This window comes from Oncorhynchus tshawytscha, linkage group LG13 (genome assembly GCF_018296145.1).
Source record: "Oncorhynchus tshawytscha isolate Ot180627B linkage group LG13, Otsh_v2.0, whole genome shotgun sequence".
Taxonomy (NCBI): Eukaryota; Metazoa; Chordata; class Actinopteri; order Salmoniformes; family Salmonidae; genus Oncorhynchus; species Oncorhynchus tshawytscha.
Genome location: NC_056441.1, coordinates 31,646,711 through 31,665,301, shown reverse-complemented (window position 1 = coordinate 31,665,301; position 18,591 = coordinate 31,646,711). Strand labels below are relative to the sequence as shown.

The window sequence follows — 18,591 nt, the reverse complement described above, 5'->3', positions numbered from 1 at the left end:
GAGCTACAGTTGTTGTAGTAGGCGCTGCAGTGGTCGTAGTAGGTGCTCCAGTTGTCGCAGGAGTTGCAGTTGTCGTTGTAGTGGTCGTAGGAGCTTCAGTTGTAGCTGTCGTAGTAGGTGTGGTTGTTGTCGGACCGTCAGTTGTAGCTGTAGTGGAAGGTGTGGTTGTTGTCGTAGCTTCAGTTATAGTAGTTGCGGCAGTTGTAGTTGTTTTCGGAGCTACAGTTGTTGTAGTAGGACCTACAGTTGTTGCAGGTTCAGCTGCTGCAGTGCTTGAAACTACAACTGATGTTGTAGTAGGATCTGCAGTGGTGGTTGTAGCAGTAGGTGCAGTTGTGGTTGTAGCAGTAGGTGCAGTTGTGGTTGTCGTAGTAGTTGCTGCAGTCATAGTGGTTGTAGGAGCTGCAGTTGTAGAAGTTGTAGCAGTTGAGGTTGTCGTAGCAGTTGAGGTTGTCGTAGGAGTGGCAGAAGTAGCTGTTGTGGGAGCTACAGTTGTCGTAGTAGGCGCTGCAGTGGTCGTAGTAGGTGCTGCAGTTGTCGTTGTAGGTGCTCCAGTTGTCGTAGGTGCTGCAGTTGTCGTAGGTGCTGCAGTTGTCGTAGTAGCTGTAGTTGTCATAGGATCTGCAGTTGTCGCAGGAGCTGCAGTTGTCGTAGGAGCTGCAGAAGTAGTTGTTGTGGGAGCTACAGTTGTCGTAGTAGGCGCTGCAGTGGTCGTAGTAGGTGCTGCAGTTGTCGTTGTAGGTGCTCCAGTTGTCGTAGGTGCTGCAGTTGTCGTAGGTGCTGCAGTTGTCGTAGTAGCTGTAGTTGTCATAGGATCTGCAGTTGTCGCAGGAGCTGCAGTTGACGTAGGAGCTGCAGAAGTAGTTGTTGTGGGAGCTACAGTTGTCGTAGTAGGCGCTGCAGTGGTCGTAGTAGGTGCTGCAGTTGTCGTAGTAGCTGCTCCAGTTGTCGCAGGAGCTGCAGTTGTCGTTGTAGTGGTCGTAGGAGCTTCCGTTGTAGCTGTCGTAGTAGGTGTGGTTGTTGTCAGACCGTCAGTTGTAGCTGTAGTGGAAGGTGTGGTTGTTGTCGTAGCTTCAGTTGTAGTAGTTGCTGCAGTTGTAGCTGTTTTGGAGCTACAGTTGTTGTAGTAGGACCTACAGTTGTTGCAGGTTCAGCTGCTGCAGTGCTTGAAACTACAACTAATGTTGTAGTAGGATCTGCAGTTGTGGTTGTAGCAGTAGGTGCAGTTGTGGTTGTCGTAGTAGTTGCTGCAGTGATAGTGGTTGTAGGAGCTGCAGTTGTAGAAGGTGTTGCAGTTGAGGTTGTCGTAGGAGCTGCAGAAGTAGTTGTTGTGGGAGCTACAGTTGTCGTAGTAGGAGCTGCAGTGGTCGTAGTAGGTGCTGCAGTTGTCGTAGTAGCTGAAGTTGTCGTAGGAACTGCAGTTGTCGCAGGAGCTGCAGTTGTCGTAGGAGCTGCAGAAGTAGTTGTTGTGGGAGCTACAGTTGTTGTAGTAGGCGCTGCAGTGGTCGTAGTAGGTGCTCCAGTTGTCGCAGGAGTTGCAGTTGTCGTTGTAGTGGTCGTAGGAGCTTCAGTTGTAGCTGTCGTAGTAGGTGTGGTTGTTGTCGGACCGTCAGTTGTAGCTGTAGTGGAAGGTGTGGTTGTTGTCGTAGCTTCAGTTATAGTAGTTGCGGCAGTTGTAGTTGTTTTCGGAGCTACAGTTGTTGTAGTAGGACCTACAGTTGTTGCAGGTTCAGCTGCTGCAGTGCTTGAAACTACAACTGATGTTGTAGTAGGATCTGCAGTGGTGGTTGTAGCAGTAGGTGCAGTTGTGGTTGTAGCAGTAGGTGCAGTTGTGGTTGTCGTAGTAGTTGCTGCAGTCATAGTGGTTGTAGGAGCTGCAGTTGTAGAAGTTGTAGCAGTTGAGGTTGTCGTAGCAGTTGAGGTTGTCGTAGGAGTGGCAGAAGTAGCTGTTGTGGGAGCTACAGTTGTCGTAGTAGGCGCTGCAGTGGTCGTAGTAGGTGCTGCAGTTGTCGTTGTAGGTGCTCCAGTTGTCGTAGGTGCTGCAGTTGTCGTAGGTGCTGCAGTTGTCGTAGTAGCTGTAGTTGTCATAGGATCTGCAGTTGTCGCAGGAGCTGCAGTTGTCGTAGGAGCTGCAGAAGTAGTTGTTGTGGGAGCTACAGTTGTCGTAGTAGGCGCTGCAGTGGTCGTAGTAGGTGCTGCAGTTGTCGTTGTAGGTGCTCCAGTTGTCGTAGGTGCTGCAGTTGTCGTAGGTGCTGCAGTTGTCGTAGTAGCTGTAGTTGTCATAGGATCTGCAGTTGTCGCAGGAGCTGCAGTTGTCGTAGGAGCTGCAGAAGTAGTTGTTGTGGGAGCTACAGTTGTCGTAGTAGGCGCTGCAGTGGTCGTAGTAGGTGCTGCAGTTGTCGAGTAGCTGCTCCAGTTGTCGCAGGAGCTGCAGTTGTCGTTGTAGTGGTCGTAGGAGCTTCCGTTGTAGCTGTCGTAGTAGGTGTGGTTGTTGTCGGACCGTCAGTTGTAGCTGTAGTGGAAGGTGTGGTTGTTGTCGTAGCTTCAGTTGTAGTAGTTGCTGCAGTTGTAGCTGTTTTAGGAGCTACAGTTGTTGTAGTAGGACCTACAGTTGTTGCAGGTTCAGCTGCTGCAGTGCTTGAAACTACAACTAATGTTGTAGTAGGATCTGCAGTTGTGGTTGTAGCAGTAGGTGCAGTTGTGGTTGTCGTAGTAGTTGCTGCAGTGATAGTGGTTGTAGGAGCTGCAGTTGTAGAAGGTGTTGCAGTTGAGGTTGTCGTAGGAGCTGCAGAAGTAGTTGTTGTGGGAGCTACAGTTGTTGTAGTAGGCGCTGCAGTGGTCGTAGTAGGTGCTCCAGTTGTCGCAGGAGCTGCAGTTGTCGTTGTAGTGGTCGTAGGAGCTTCAGTTGTAGCTGTCGTAGTAGGTGTGGTTGTTGTCGGACCGTCAGTTGTAGCTGTAGTGGAAGGTGTGGTTGTTGTCGTAGCTTCAGTTGTAGTAGTTGCGGCAGTTGTAGTTGTTTTCGGAGCTACAGTTGTTGTAGTAGGACCTACAGTTGTTGCAGGTTCAGCTGCTGCAGTGCTTGAAACTACAACTGATGTTGTAGTAGGATCTGCAGTGGTGGTTGTAGCAGTAGGTGCAGTTGTGGTTGTAGCAGTAGGTGCAGTTGTGGTTGTCGTAGTAGTTGCTGCAGTCATAGTGGTTGTAGGAGCTGCAGTTGTAGAAGTTGTAGCAGTTGAGGTTGTCGTAGCAGTTGAGGTTGTCGTAGGAGTGGCAGAAGTAGTTGTTGTGGGAGCTACAGTTGTCGTAGTAGGCGCTGCAGTGGTCGTAGTAGGTGCTGCAGTTGTCGTTGTAGGTGCTCCAGTTGTCGTAGGTGCTGCAGTTGTCGTAGGTGCTGCAGTTGTCGTAGTAGCTGTAGTTGTCATAGGATCTGCAGTTGTCGCAGGAGCTGCAGTTGTCGTAGGAGCTGCAGAAGTAGTTGTTGTGGGAGCTACAGTTGTCGTAGTAGGCGCTGCAGTGGTCGTAGTAGGTGCTGCAGTTGTCGTAGTAGCTGCTCCAGTTGTCGCAGGAGCTGCAGTTGTCGTTGTAGTGGTCGTAGGAGCTTCCGTTGTAGCTGTCGTAGTAGGTGTGGTTGTTGTCGGACCGTCAGTTGTAGCTGTAGTGGAAGGTGTGGTTGTTGTCGTAGCTTCAGTTGTAGTAGTTGCGGCAGTTGTAGTTGTTTTAGGAGCTACAGTTGTTGTAGTAGGACCTACAGTTGTTGCAGGTTCAGCTGCTGCAGTGCTTGAAACTACAACTGATGTTGTAGTAGGATCTGCAGTGGTGGTTGTAGCAGTAGGTGCAGTTGTGGTTGTAACAGTAGGTGCAGTTGTGGTTGTCGTAGTAGTTGCTGCAGTCATAGTGGTTGAAGGAGCTGCAGTTGTAGAAGTTGTAGCAGTTGAGGTTGTCGTAGCAGTTGAGGTTGTCGTAGGAGTGGCAGAAGTAGTTGTTGTGGGAGCTACAGTTGTCGTAGTAGGCGCTGCAGTGGTCGTAGTAGGTGCTGCAGTTGTCGTTGTAGGTGCTCCAGTTGTCGTAGATGCTTCAGTTGTCGTAGGTGCTGCAGTTGTCGTAGTAGCTGTAGTTGTCATAGGAACTGCAGTTGTCGCAGGATCTGCTGTTGTCGTAGGAGCTGCAGAAGTAGTTGTTGTGGGAGCTACAGTTGTCGTAGTAGGCGCTGCAGTGGTCGTAGTAGGTGCTGCAGTTGTCGTAGTAGCTGCTCCAGTTGTCGCAGGAGCTGCAGTTGTCGTTGTAGTGGTCGTAGGAGCTTCCGTTGTAGCTGTCGTAGTAGGTGTGGTTGTTGTCGGACCGTCAGTTGTAGCTGTAGTGGAAGGTGTGGTTGTTGTCGTAGCTTCAGTTGTAGTAGTTGCTGCAGTTGTAGCTGTTTTAGGAGCTACAGTTGTTGTAGTAGGACCTACAGTTGTTGCAGGTTCAGCTGCTGCAGTGCTTGAAACTACAACTAATGTTGTAGTAGGATCTGCAGTTGTGGTTGTAGCAGTAGGTGCAGTTGTGGTTGTCGTAGTAGTTGCTGCAGTGATAGTGGTTGTAGGAGCTGCAGTTGTAGAAGGTGTTGCAGTTGAGGTTGTCGTAGGAGCTGCAGAAGTAGTTGTGGGAGCTACAGTTGTCGTTGTAGGTGCTGCAGTTGTCGTAGTAGCTGCAGTTGTCGTAGGAACAGCAGTTGTCGCAGGAGCTGCAGTTGTCGTAGGAGCTGCAGAAGTAGTTGTTGTGGGAGCTACAGTTGTCGTAGTAGGCGCTGCAGTGGTCGTAGTAGGTGCTCCAGTTGTCGTAGGTGCTGCAGTTGTCGTAGGTGCTGCAGTCGTCGTAGTAGCTGCAGTTGCCATAGGAACTGCAGTTGTCGCAGGAGTTGCAGTTGTCGTAGGAGCTGCAGAAGTAGTTGTTGTGGGAGCTACAGTTGTCGTAGTAGGCGCTGCAGTGGTCGTAGTAGGTTCTCCAGTTGTCGCAGGAGCTGCAGTTGTCGTTGTAGTGGTCGTAGGAGCTTCTGTTGTAGCTGTCGTAGCAGGTGTGGTTGTTGTCGGAGCGTCAGTTGCAGTAGTTGCTGCAGTCGTAGCTGTTTTAGGAGCTACAGTTGTTGTAGTAGGACCTACAGTTGTTGCAGGTTCAGCTGCTGCAGTGCTTGAAACTACAACTAATGTTGTAGTAGGATCTGCAGTTGTGGTTGTAGCAGTAGGTCCAGTTGTGGTTGTCGTAGTAGTTGCTGCAGTCATAGTGGTTGTAGGAGGTGCAGTTGTAGAAGGTGTTGCAGTTGAGGTTGTCGTAGGAGCTGCAGAAGTAGTTGTTGTGGGAGCTACAGTTGTCGTAGTAGGCGCTGCAGTGGTCGTAGTAGGTGCTGCAGTTGTCGTAGGTGCTGCAGTTGTTGTAGTAGCTGAAGTTGTCGTAGGAACTGCAGTTGTCGCAGGAGCTGCAGTTGTCGTAGGAGCTGCAGAAGTAGTTGTTGTGGGAGCTACAGTTGTTGTAGTAGGCGCTGCAGTGGTCGTAGTAGGTGCTCCAGTTGTCGCAGGAGCTGCAGTTGTCGTTGTAGTGGTCGTAGGAGCTTCAGTTGTAGCTGTCGTAGTAGGTGTGGTTGTTGTCGGACCGTCAGTTGTAGCTGTAGTGGAAGGTGTGGTTGTTGTCGTAGCTTCAGTTGTAGTAGTTGCGGCAGTTGTAGTTGTTTTCGGAGCTACAGTTGTTGTAGTAGGACCTACAGTTGTTGCAGGTTCAGCTGCTGCAGTGCTTGAAACTACAACTGATGTTGTAGTAGGATCTGCAGTGGTGGTTGTAGCAGTAGGTGCAGTTGTGGTTGTAGCAGTAGGTGCAGTTGTGGTTGTCGTAGTAGTTGCTGCAGTCATAGTGGTTGTAGGAGCTGCAGTTGTAGAAGTTGTAGCAGTTGAGGTTGTCGTAGCAGTTGAGGTTGTCGTAGGAGTGGCAGAAGTAGTTGTTGTGGGAGCTACAGTTGTCGTAGTAGGCGCTGCAGTGGTCGTAGTAGGTGCTGCAGTTGTCGTTGTAGGTGCTCCAGTTGTCGTAGGTGCTGCAGTTGTCGTAGGTGCTGCAGTTGTCGTAGTAGCTGTAGTTGTCATAGGAACTGCAGTTGTCGCAGGAGCTGCAGTTGTCGTAGGAGCTGCAGAAGTAGTTGTTGTGGGAGCTACAGTTGTCGTAGTAGGCGCTGCAGTGGTCGTAGTAGGTGCTGCAGTTGTCGTAGTAGCTGCTCCAGTTGTCGCAGGAGCTGCAGTTGTCGTTGTAGTGGTCGTAGGAGCTTCCGTTGTAGCTGTCGTAGTAGGTGTGGTTGTTGTCGGACCGTCAGTTGTAGGTGTAGTGGAAGGTGTGGTTGTTGTCGTAGCTTCAGTTGTAGTAGTTGCTGCAGTTGTAGCTGTTTTAGGAGCTACAGTTGTTGTAGTATGACCTACAGTTGTTGCAGGTTCAGCTGCTGCAGTGCTTGAAACTACAACAAATGTTGTAGTAGGATCTGCATTTGTGGTTGTAGCAGTAGGTGCAGTTGTGGTTGTCGTAGTAGATGCTGCAGCAGTCATAGTGGTTGTAGGAGCTGCAGTTGTAGAAGGTGTTGCAGTTGAGGTTGTCGAAGCAGCTGCAGAAGTAGTTGTTGTGGGAGCTACAGTTGTCGTAGTAGGGGCTGCAGTGGTCGTAGTAGGTGCTCCAGTTGTCGTAGGTGCTCCAGTTGGCGTAGGAGCTGCAGTTGTCGTAGGAGCTGCAGTTGTCGTTGCAGGTGTCGTAGGAGCTTCAGTTGTAGCTGTTTTAGGTGCTACAGTTGTTGTAGTAGGACCTACAGTTGTTGCAGGTTCAGCTGCTGTAGTGCTTGAAACTACAACTAATGTTGTAGTCGGATCTGCAGTTGTGGTTGTAGCAGTAAGTGCAGTAGTTGTTGTCGTAGTAGTTGCTGCAGTCATAGTGGTCGTAGGAGCTGCATTTGCTGTAGTAGGTGCTGCAGGTGTGGTTGTTGTAGGTGCAATTGTAGTTGTCGTAGTAGGTGTGGTTGTTGTCGGAGCTTCAGTTGTAGCTGTCGTGGAAGGGGTGGTTGTTGTCGTAGCTTCAGTTGTAGTAGTTGCTGCAGTTGTAGCTGTTTTAGGAGCTACAGTTGTTGTAGTAGGACCTACAGTTGTTGTAGGTTCAGCTGCTGTAGTGCTTGTAAGAGCAACTGTTGTATTAGGATCTGAAGTTGTGCTTGTAGCTGTAGGACCTGTTGTGGTAGTCGTAGTAGTTGCTGCAGTCATAGTGGTCGTAGGAGCTACAGTTGTAGAAGGTGCTGCTGTTGTGGTTGTAGAAGTAGCTGCAGTTGTTGTAGGAAGTACATTTGTTGTTGTGAGAGTTACAGTTGCTGTCGTTGGATTTACAGTTGTTGGATTAGGGATTTCAGTTGTAGTTGTTGTAGTAGGAGCTGCAGCTGTGGTCGAATCTCCATGTGTAATCCAGCAAAACAACACTGCAATTTTCAAGATGAATGGTTAAGGTGTTTTGTGGTGCATAATATCAATGTTTCCAAGATTACCCTTCATCAGCTTGGTGCATGTTTTATATCTTCATATTCAATATATAATTATAATTTGTAGCCACACAAATTAAAGTATGAAATAAATCCCTTGATTGTATAATACCATATTGATATTAGTACACTTGAGTTGTATTCTATGTTTGTTTTCAAGATGGCACATTTTTCATTACAGTAGTGCGGTAATATAATTCAAGTAATACATGTTACAGCAGTGTGATAATGTTTACCGCTTACAATTGAGTCATTTTCCTTTTTTATATTTTGGAAATGTATTTAATCGAGGGGAGACATTTGACAGTAAAGTAGACTTGGCAAAATGTAAAATTGCCCCCATGAAATGTCAAAATAAATATATTTGGAAATAATCCTATACATTGTACAGGAACATAATATGCAAAGAATATGTACATCATTGCTCATTATTATAATTACATGATCTAAATGTATATGGTCTCGTCTTGCCTTTTTGGTTGTTAATATTTTGATTCAGGATTAATACACAGGATTAATACACAGGTAGGCAATTTGTAAAAACTGAGTTAGAAACAAGAACACGGAATGACATTGAGTGTAATACCTACCCATGGTGATAAAAGTAGCTTTCAGTTTATGTGTCTTCATTTTGATACAGTTGTTTTCTGAATAGGAAGAAAAATATAAATGTTTCTGACAGGTCATATGAACCACTCTTAATGTGCAACGGTGGATTCCATTCAATGTGATGTGTAACTTGGTAAGGAAATGTATGCACTTGAACACATTTAAGTGTGCCTGACCAAGAGGTGTAAATAATTATGCATTCAAGACATCTCAGTGAATAAAAGTTTTCAATACTTTTTCATGGATTAACTTGTGTAGAATAGAATTTAAAAAATAAGGCAACAAAATGCAGAAGCTTTGCAATTGTGTGTAAACAAGGATTTATACACCCTAGTGAAATTATGCAGTAAATCCAGATTAGCATTGCATTTTTTCCATGAGAAATCATCCATTTACTGCATCACTTCAATCATGTTACTTCATAAAAGAGGATAAGTCATTTCAAGTGTTCGAACAGTCTGTCAGCGACCAGCAGTTCACTCTGAATCCTACGTATACATATTCTGTGAAAGCAATAGGTGTAGTTCATCAAAAACGTATGTCTTTTTTAAAATATAATACATAATACATCAAATAATATAGTAAAACCCACATTAGTGTTGCATTTTTACAAGAGAAATCTGCCTTTTACTGCCTAAAAAAACATATGCTGTAATACAGCTGACAAATCCAATTTCCATATTTTTTCAAAGGGAAAGATTTTATTTATTTTACCAGGCAAGTCAGTTAAGAACAAATTCTTATTTTCAATGACGGCCTAGGAACAGTGGGTTAACTGCCTGTTCAGGGGCAGAACGACAGATTTGTACCTTGTCAGCTCGGGGGTTTGAACTTGCAACCTTCCAATTACTAGTCCAATGCTCTTACCACTAGGCTACCCTGCCACCCCAAGGTGATCATGTTTATGTCATTCATTATGACAGCACAAGACATGGCTACATGTTATTGTATGCGAAATTGGAATTCTATTTTTAGGATTCTTTTACAAATTCATTAAAAATGAAAAGCTGTAAATTGCTTGAGTAAATAAGTATTCAACCTCTTTGTTATGCCAATCCTGACATATGCTTTACGAGTCAAATAAGTTGCACGGACTCACTATGTGTGCAATAATAGTTTTTAACATTTAACAACTACTACCTCTATGTACCCCACACATACAATTATCTGTAAGGTCCCTCAGTCAAGCAGTGAATTTCAAACACAGATTAAACCACAAAGACTGGGAAGGTTTTCCTATGCTTTGCAAAGAAGGGCACTTATTGGTAAAAAAAAAAGAAATGCAGACATTGAATATCCTTTTTATCATGTTGACGTTTTAATTATACTTTGGATGGTGTATCAAAACACCCAGTCACTACAAAGATACCGTCTTCCTTCCTGACTCAGTTGACGGAGAGGAGGGAAACCGCTCAGGGATATTACCATGAGGACAATGGAGACTTTAAAACAGCTACAGAGTGAGGCAGGATCAACAACACAATACTCCACAATACTAACCTAATTGACAGAGTGAAAAGAAGAAAGTCTGTATAGAATACAAATATTCCAAAGCAGGTATCCTGTATGCAACAAGGCACTAAAGTAATAATACAAAAATAAAATGTGGCAAAGCAATTCACTTTTTGTCCTGAATACTAATTGTTATGTTTGGGGCAAATCCAAAACAACACACTACTGAGTACCACTCTCCATATTTTCAAGCATAATGGTGGCTGCATCATGATATGGGTATGCTTGTAATTGTTAAGGAATGGGGAGTTATTCAAGATTTTTTTAAATCGGACTGGAACTAAGCACAGGCAAAATCCTAGAGGAGGACCTGGTTCAGTCGACTTTCCACCAGATACTGGGAGATGAATTCACCTTTCATCAACACAATAATCTAAAACACAAGGCCAAATCTACAGTGGAGTTGCTTACCAAAGAGACAGTTAATGTTCCTGAGCCGCCAAGTTACAGTTTTGACTTAAATATACTTGGAAATGTATGGCAAGGCCTAAAAATGGTTGTCTAGCAATAATCAATAACTAATTGGACAGAGCTCGAATAATTTTCAAAAGAATAATGGGCAAATGTTGCACAATCCAGGTGTGGAAAGCTCTTACAGACTTACCCAGAAAGACTCAAAGCTGTAATCGCTGCCAAAGGTGCTTCTACAAAGTATTTACTCAGGGGTGTGAATGCTTATGTAAATGAGGCTATAACACTGCAAAGTGTGGAATAAGTCAAGGGGAATGAATACTTTTTGAATGCACTGTAAATCATGTAACCATTACTTCATAAAAGAGAAAGTAATTACAAGTTTTCAAATGGTCTGCCAACAATTCACTCTGAATCCTATACATATTCAGTGGCAGAATAGAAGTTGTAGTTCATCAAAAGTGTAAAGGTGTTCACATATAACACATACATAATAACCATAATCTTCATAGTTTCAATACTTTTGTTTGCATGATCAATGTTGGATTTTGATCCTTATTGATAAGAACATTTTACCTTGTAATATTTGTTTGTATTTCTATGTTTTTTACTGTGAGCAAATATATGTTTGTTTTAAATCAAAGCTTTTCCATGTATATATTCCATTATACAGTAAAGGTTATTACTTACCTACAGCAAACACTTCAGTGCCAGCCTCCGTTTTCTGTAATTTCTCCAAATATCAATTGAGGAAGTTCTTGGTTAATAACAATAAACAATCACAATATCTAGCTTATATCTACTTTAAAATCTTATTATCTGTCTAGTTATGTTAGCCTTTCAAGCTTACAAGTGAACTGTTCATATGCATACTGTAATGCCAATGCATTTCTAGTTGCTATTTATATTACTATAGGGCTGGTTTGACGCCACAAGTTGTTTGTCTTTCAGGTGATGTAATATTTTCGCAGGCACAAAAGACAATAAGATAAAGATGATGAAAAAAGGGAGGGACAATGGATGGGACAATGGACGGGCAGAGGAATGCATGTGAGTTGTATTTTGGTTAATAATGCATTCATTTTTTCCCCAGTGACTGACGTGGTATGGAAAACTGGTTATGCGTTCTGTCAAAATGTTTGGGGAGAGACAAAAGATTGTCTGAAATAAGGGAGGGGAAAAAGAAGGCCAGGTCTATCTGTTTGAGAGTAAAATAGCAGTGTTGTTATCCCCAATTACTTATTGTATTGAAAATTGGTCAGGTGACAATATACATTTTCTATAACCAGAAACTTGCTTCATTGCAATTAATCGACTTAACTTTTGAGCCATTCATTTTATTTAGTCACAGGCCTAAAGTAAGCAATCAGCTTTTTTCTATTTAACAGTCCACCACTCACACACCTGCTACTTTACATATCTTTTTACGTATCATATCTGTTTCTTTTGAAGGTAGATTCAGTTTATGAATCTCTAACAAAAAAGATGTTGAGATACAATGTGATCAGCCGGTAACTATGATTGAGGGTCACAATGACCCCACATCGTGAGCCCAAAAATGGAGTAAATCATATTGGATTCCTGATTTCTGGTTTTATGGGGAGTTGGGCTTCATGAATGAATTAATACAAATAATATATTTGTATGGCAATTTTTTCCAGATGCTCAAATAATTTAACAATGATTACTTACACTGAAGAATGTTGACATCTAACCGTTCGTGTGTGCCTGCTGAAAAGCAAGGGGGAAAATGCATTAAAAAAAAAACAAAAGGAATTTCTGAACTTCAATTTGTTTGGTGTGCGACATACCCTTTATTTTTTGGACTTCACAGTTAATATATTTGGAGAAATTAATATAAATCTGTATCTTGTGGCTGAATTATTTATTTATTTAAAGACATTATTTCAGTATTTCAGCAGTTTACCACTCAGAACTTGTCAACAGTCTCATAAGCAGTACAATTGTCATGTTCTGACCTTAGTTCCTTTGTTTTGTCTGTGTTCTAGTATGTTCAGGGCGTGAGTTGGGGTGGGCAGTTTATGTTTGTTTTTCTATGTGGGTTTTTGAGTTCAGCCTAGTATGGTTCTCAATCAGAGGCAGCTGTCAATTGTTGTCCCTGATTTAGAATCGTAGTTAGGTAGCCTGGGTTTCACTTTTGGTTTGTGGGTGTTTGTTTCTGTGTGAGTGTTTTGGGCCACACAGTACTGTTTCGTTTTGTTCACATCATTTATTGTTTTGTTCGAGTGTTCAGTTTGTTTATTAAAAAAGACATGAACACGCTGCACCTTGGTCCTCACCTTCTTCCACCGACGACAACCCTTACAACAATGACCAATTTTTTTGCTGTAAATCAAAGGAAATGGAGAGTTGGACTGAGGAGGAGAAACAGGAAGGTGCTGTGGTTCTGTGCTCTGATGCTCACGCTGCTGCTCTTTGGACCAACTTTAGGCTCAGGAGTTGGTTTCTCTTGAACAGAAAGTTCCACTTGACGAAGAATGTCCTCTGTTGGTGTGTTAATGTTAAACATTGACTCAACATGTCTAATTGTTACTGTCTCACGACTTCTTGACTAATAAGGACTGTTGCCCTGGATGTATTTGTGTGCTTTTCAGTTATACTTGCTAGGTGTAAACACAACAGAGGTTTTAGAGAGTATGTTTATCTTCAAAGGTGTGATTTTCACAGAGACAGTGCTGGGACAGTGCAGCTCAACAATGTGAAAAGCCCCTTATAGTTTTTACAACTTTAGCCTGGCCAAAATTGGTTTCAGAATCTAATACAAATATAGAATATATACAGGATATACAGGATATTCCCTAAAACTTAACCATTACCAACTATTGTACTATCAAAATTGTGCAGATGCATGCCTTTACACCTCTGTGAAGTGGATTATATTCATAAAACGTCCATCCTGCTTATACGACGGATACTTGCCGTAAACTTAACTAACACATGTACTGGTAGAAGTGTATTCAGTTTAGAGAAAATCTATTGTCATCTTTCAGAGAGCAAAATCCCCAGTCAGAGCATGTTGGCAAGTAGTCTCGGTTGTCAGTGTTTTGACCAGTATTTTTTGGCACACATCCCAACTAACAATTTGCATTGACCCAATCATAATAACTTATATTTATCAGATGTGAATTGTACAACTTACTCTTGCACTTAACATTCTTTGAACTGTGATTTCATGTTTCTGATGATTTATTGTTGTCTTGGGTGTTGCTGTCCACCAATAACTCCACTGTTCTCTGACAAGTCACACCCTAAACATGGTTGATTAAACACTGGTCTGGTTTGTCATTCGATGACACATCAGAAGATGGCATGTTTTTTAAAAGAGTTGTATTACTCTCTGACGTCTCCCTGACGTCCCGTATGACATTTAAAGGTGTTTGAGTTTCTTTTAGAATCTGTTCTATTTAACATACCTCTACATCCATAACAAGGAACATCGTCCTTGTTTTATGTTTGAATGCCATGGTATGACATGGTAGATGGTATTAGTGCTTAGTTTATATTGTCATTTAGTAGATGCTTTTATCGAAAGCAACATACAGTAGAGCATGCATACATTTTTGTGTGGCTGATTCCTGAGGGAACCAAACACACAACCCTGGCATTGCAAGCGCTGCACTCTACATAATGGTACATAATGGCCCTTTGAAAACTTTGAATGCTGGTTTTCATCAATTCAGACATGTAAGACTTTATTTTCAAAGTATTTGGACCGAGTCTATACGGTGAGCTCAAAAGTATTGGGACAGTGAACATTTTGTTGTTTTGGCTCTGTGCTCCAGCACTTTGGATTTCAAATGATACAATGACTATCAGGTTAGTGCAGATTGTAACCTTTAATTTGAGGCTATTATCACCCATATCATTTGAACCGTTTAGAAATTACAACATTTTTGTACAATTAATTAATTTTGTAACACTTCCTTTTAAGGGGCCCTCATTACAGTGTAATTACACTGTAACAAGTATTGTAGTTGACCGTAACAACTCATAGTTACAATGTAAGAACATTTGACTGGTTGTAATTGCGGTCTGTCATTTTTCGTCTTCTCTGCTGCATCCGATTCATTCACAACTGTGACGAAGCTTGGGATCCCTTGTGCATGCACTGGGTGTCTGAGCGATTCTAGCCTATGTTCAAATTTTTTAAGTTTCTGGAAGTGTTATGGCTCTCATATGGCTCATTGACAAAGGACACAGTGCTGTTCTCTTTCACGGCCTATTCTGCAAATACATACACAACACAATTGCAAACTCACCTCACAATTTCCATCAAAGTTGAACAACACTTTGGTTAGAATTGTAATAATTTTAGAAACGTTAAATGTATATGTATATTATACATTTGATACATTACTACATTTATAGCATGGTTACAGAGGAGTGCTCATCTTATGACTCCTTCTGATCGTGGACTTCAGGAAAAGGCAGAGGGAGTACCCCCCTATCCATATCAATGGGACCGTAGTCGAGAAGGTGGAAAGCTTCAATTTCCTTGGCATACACATTTTTATTTTATTTATTCCACCTTTATTTAACCAGGTAGGCAAGTTGAGAACAAGTTCTCATTTACAACTGCGACATGGCCGAGATAAAGCAAAGCAGTTCGACACATACAATAACACAGAGTTACACATGGAATAAACAAACATACAGTCAATAATACAGTAGAAAAAACAAAAGTCTATATACAGTGACTGCAAATGAGGTAAGATAAGAGAGGTAAGGCAATAAATAGGCCATGGTAGCGAAGTATATAGCAATTAAACACTGGAATGGTAGATGTGCAGAAGATTCATGTGCAAGTAGAGATACTGGGGTGCAAAGAAGCAAGACAAATAAATAAATACAGTATGGTGATGAGGTAGTTGTATGGGCTGTTTACAGGGGCTATGTACAGGTGCAGTGAACTGTGAGCTGCTCTGACAGCTGGTGCTTAAAGCTAGTGAGGAAATATGAGTCTCCAGCTTCAGTGATTTTTGCAGTTTGTTCCAGTCATTGGTAGCTGAGAACTGAAAGGAGAGGCGGCCAAAGGAGGAATTGGCTTTGGGGGTGACCAGTGAGATATACCTGCTGGAGCTCGTGCTACGGGTGGGTGATGCTATGGTGACCAGTGAGCTGAGATAAGGCAGAGTTTTACCTAGTAGAGACTTGTAGATGATCGGGAGCCAGTGGGTTTGGCGACGAGTATGAAGCGAGGGCCAGCCAACGAGAGCATACAGGTCACAGTGGTGGGTAGTATATGGGGCTTTGTTGACAAAACGGATGGCACTGTGATAGACTGCATCCAATTTGTTGAGTAGAGTGTTGGAGGCTATTTTATAGATGACATCGCCGAAGTCGAGGATCGGTACGATGGTCAATTTTACGAGGGTATGTTTGGCAGTGTCACGCCCTGACCATAGAGAGCTCTTGGGGTTCTCTATGGTGTAATAGGTCAGAGCGTGACTAGGGGGTGTTCTAGTCTTGAATTTCTATGTTGGTGTGAGTATGGTTTCCAATTGGAGGCTGCTGATGATTATATTTAGTGTGGTCCTTTTCCCACCTGCATTTGTGGGATATTGTTTCGTTATGGTTTAGTGCTATGTGTGCTACGCACTTCACGTTCATTTATTCTTTGTTGTTTTTTGAAGGTTCACTTTAATAAATATGTAGATCTCTACTCACGCTGCGCCTTGGTCCGCTCATTATGTATACGACGAACGTGACAGGCAGCATGAGTGAAGGATGCTTTGTTGCGAAATAGGAAGCCGATTCTAGATTTAATTTTGGATTGGAGATGCTAATGTGAGTCTGGAAGGAGAGTTTACAGTCTAGCCAGACACTTAGGTATTTGTAGTTGTCCACATATTCAGAACAAATCAGAACCGTCCAGAGTAGTGATGCTGGACTGGCGGACAGGTGCAGGCAGTGATCAGTTGAAAAGCATGCATTTGGTTTTACTAGCGTTTAAGAGCAGTTGGAGGCCACGGAAGGAGTGTTGTATGGCATTGAAGCTCGTTTGGGGGTTAGATAGCACAGTGTCCAAGAACGGGCCGGAAGTATATAGAATGGTGTCGTCTGCGTAGAGGTGGATCAGGGAATTGCCCGCAGCAAGAGCAACATCATTGATATATACAGAGAAAAGAGTCGGCCCGAGAAATTAACCCTGTGGCACCCCCATAGAGACTGCCAGAGGACCGGACAGCATGCCCTCCGATTTGACACACTGAACTCTGTCTGCAAAGTAGTTGGTGAACCAGGCAAGGCAGTAATCAGAAAAACCGAGGCTACTGAGTCTGCCGTGTCCAAAGAAGGGCCAGAAGTATACAGAATGGTGTTGTCTGCGTAAAGCCGGATCAGAGAATCACCAGCAGCAAGAGTGACATCATTGATGTATCACTGACAAGTTGAAATGGTAAGCATTCACAAAGCCCTGACCTCAATCCTATAGAAAATTTGTGGGCAGAACTGAAAAAGCGTGTGCGAGCAAGTAAGCCTACAAACCTGACTGTTACAACAGAATTGTCAGGAGGAAGGGGCCAAAAGTATTGGGTGAAACGTTTGACCCAAGTTAAACAATTTAAAGGCAAAGCTACCAAATACTAATTGAGGGTATGTAAACTTCTGACTCACTGGGAAAGCTAAAATAAATAATTCTCTCTACTATTATTCTGACATTTCACATTCTTAAATTAAAGTAGTGATCTTAACTGACCTAAGACAGGGAATTTTTACTAGGATTAAATGTCAGGAATTGTGAAAAACTGAGTTTAAATGTATGTAAACCTCCGACTTCAACTGTATGTGGCCAATAAAATTTGATTTGACCACAGCACATAGGCTACACGTGTACATTAACATAACATTATTCCATATAATTTGGGAGCACGTACCTGCAAATACATAAACAACACTGTGAAAACTTCAGAACAACTGAAAACCCACCAAGCAATCTGAGTAACATGAAATAACAGTTTCTCTTCACGAGGTGACTTGCCTCATTAGCAAAGAAAGTACAAGGCTAGTTAGCTACAGTAGCCTTTAGCATAACGCAGCATACACATTTTGCAAATGTCCATACAATTGTAAATACATGACACAACTCTGTAAACACTATCAAATAACATGTCAACATCGATAGTGATTATAAAACATAATAGTTTTCAACTTAACATACATTAGATATAATTTTAAAAGTGAAAACACTTATCAGGTATGAAGGTAAGACTCAGATGCAGACGTCGAATTAAAAATTGTTTAATAATCCAACAAAGGCAGGCAATAGACAGGTCAAGGCAGGCAGAGGTCAGTAAACCAGAGGTGGGGCAACTGTACCGGACGGGAGGCAGGCTCGGGGTTAGGGGCAGGCAGAGTGGCCAAGCAGGCGGTCTCAGAGTCAGGGCAGGCAAGGGTCAAAACCAGGAGGGCTAGAAAAAGAGAGATTGGGAAAAGCAGGAGCTGAGACAGAAACGCTGGTTGACTTGACAAACAAGACAAACTGGCAACAGAGAAAAATGAAAAAGTAGGTATAAATACACAGGGGATAATGGGAAGATGGGTGACATCTGGAGGGGGGGTGGAGTCAATCACAAAGACAGGTGAAACAGATCAGGGTGTGACATACCCCCACTAGGGGCGTCACCTGGCGTCCTACCGGGGTGCCGGCGGTGGAAGTTGGCGATGAGGGCTGGGTCCAGGTTGTCTCTAGCCGGGACCCCGCACCTCTCCTCCGGGCCATAACCCTCCCAGTCAACCAGATACTGGAAACCGCTGCCCTGTGGTCAAACACTCAGGAACGTCTCACTGTGTACGCCGGATGGCCATCGATGACACGGGAGGAGGGGTGGGCCTGGAAACAGAAGACAAAGGACTGTGAGAAACGGTTTTAACTCTAGACTAGGGTCTTGTCCTTTTTCTGCATGAAGAAGAAACCTGTGCCAGAGGGAGAGGAAGAGGGACGGATAGCTCCTGTAGCTAGGAAGTCCCCAATGCAGGTCTCCATAACCTTGGTCTCTGGTCCCGACAGATAGTACAGACGTCCCCGGGGTGGCATGGTGCTAGAGGGAAGGTCCATCCCGCAGTCATAGGGGTGGTGCGGCAGATAGGAAGTGGCCCAGGACTTGCTGAACGCCTCCCGGAGGTCTTAGTACTCCGCGGGAATGGCAGAGAGGTCTGGAGCGACTTCCGAGCCCACAGGAAGACGTCCCGGGGCAGGTTGCGCCGACCTCAGACAACGGCCGTGGCAGAATGGACTCTAGCCCAAGATAGCAATTGTAGATGAGGGGATTGTGTCGCTGGAGCCAGGAGAATCCCAAATTCCCACTTGATGAGCAGGAATTGAATGGTCTCACTGTGTTTCCCTGACACACGTAGGTTGATGGGAGGTGTTATGGTTGACCTAACCAATAGAGCACCCGTCCAGCATTCTAACATCCATGGGAATGGAGAGGGGCTGAGTGGGTATGTTCAGCTCTGAAGCCAGTGTGGCATCCAAAAAGCTCTCATTGGCCCCAGAGTCAATGAGGACCCGGAGA

The 18,591-nt window shown here is 43.7% G+C and overlaps 1 protein-coding gene across 1 annotated transcript; it reads right to left on the bottom strand.

Annotated features, from left to right (window-relative positions):
* Window positions 1-257: 257 nt before the first annotated feature.
* LOC121838943 (mucin-5AC-like) lies at window positions 258-18,131 on the bottom strand. Its single transcript, XM_042294911.1, is given in 15 exon segments — window positions 258-486; window positions 1,746-1,958; window positions 2,210-2,502; window positions 2,505-4,162; window positions 4,941-5,038; window positions 5,165-5,311; window positions 5,762-5,974; window positions 6,111-6,127; window positions 6,210-6,382; window positions 6,471-6,730; window positions 6,839-7,027; window positions 7,220-7,309; window positions 17,373-17,484; window positions 17,682-17,832; window positions 17,955-18,131. Coding segments are annotated over 15 exon segments (4,020 nt in total).
* Window positions 18,132-18,591: the final 460 nt, after the last annotated feature.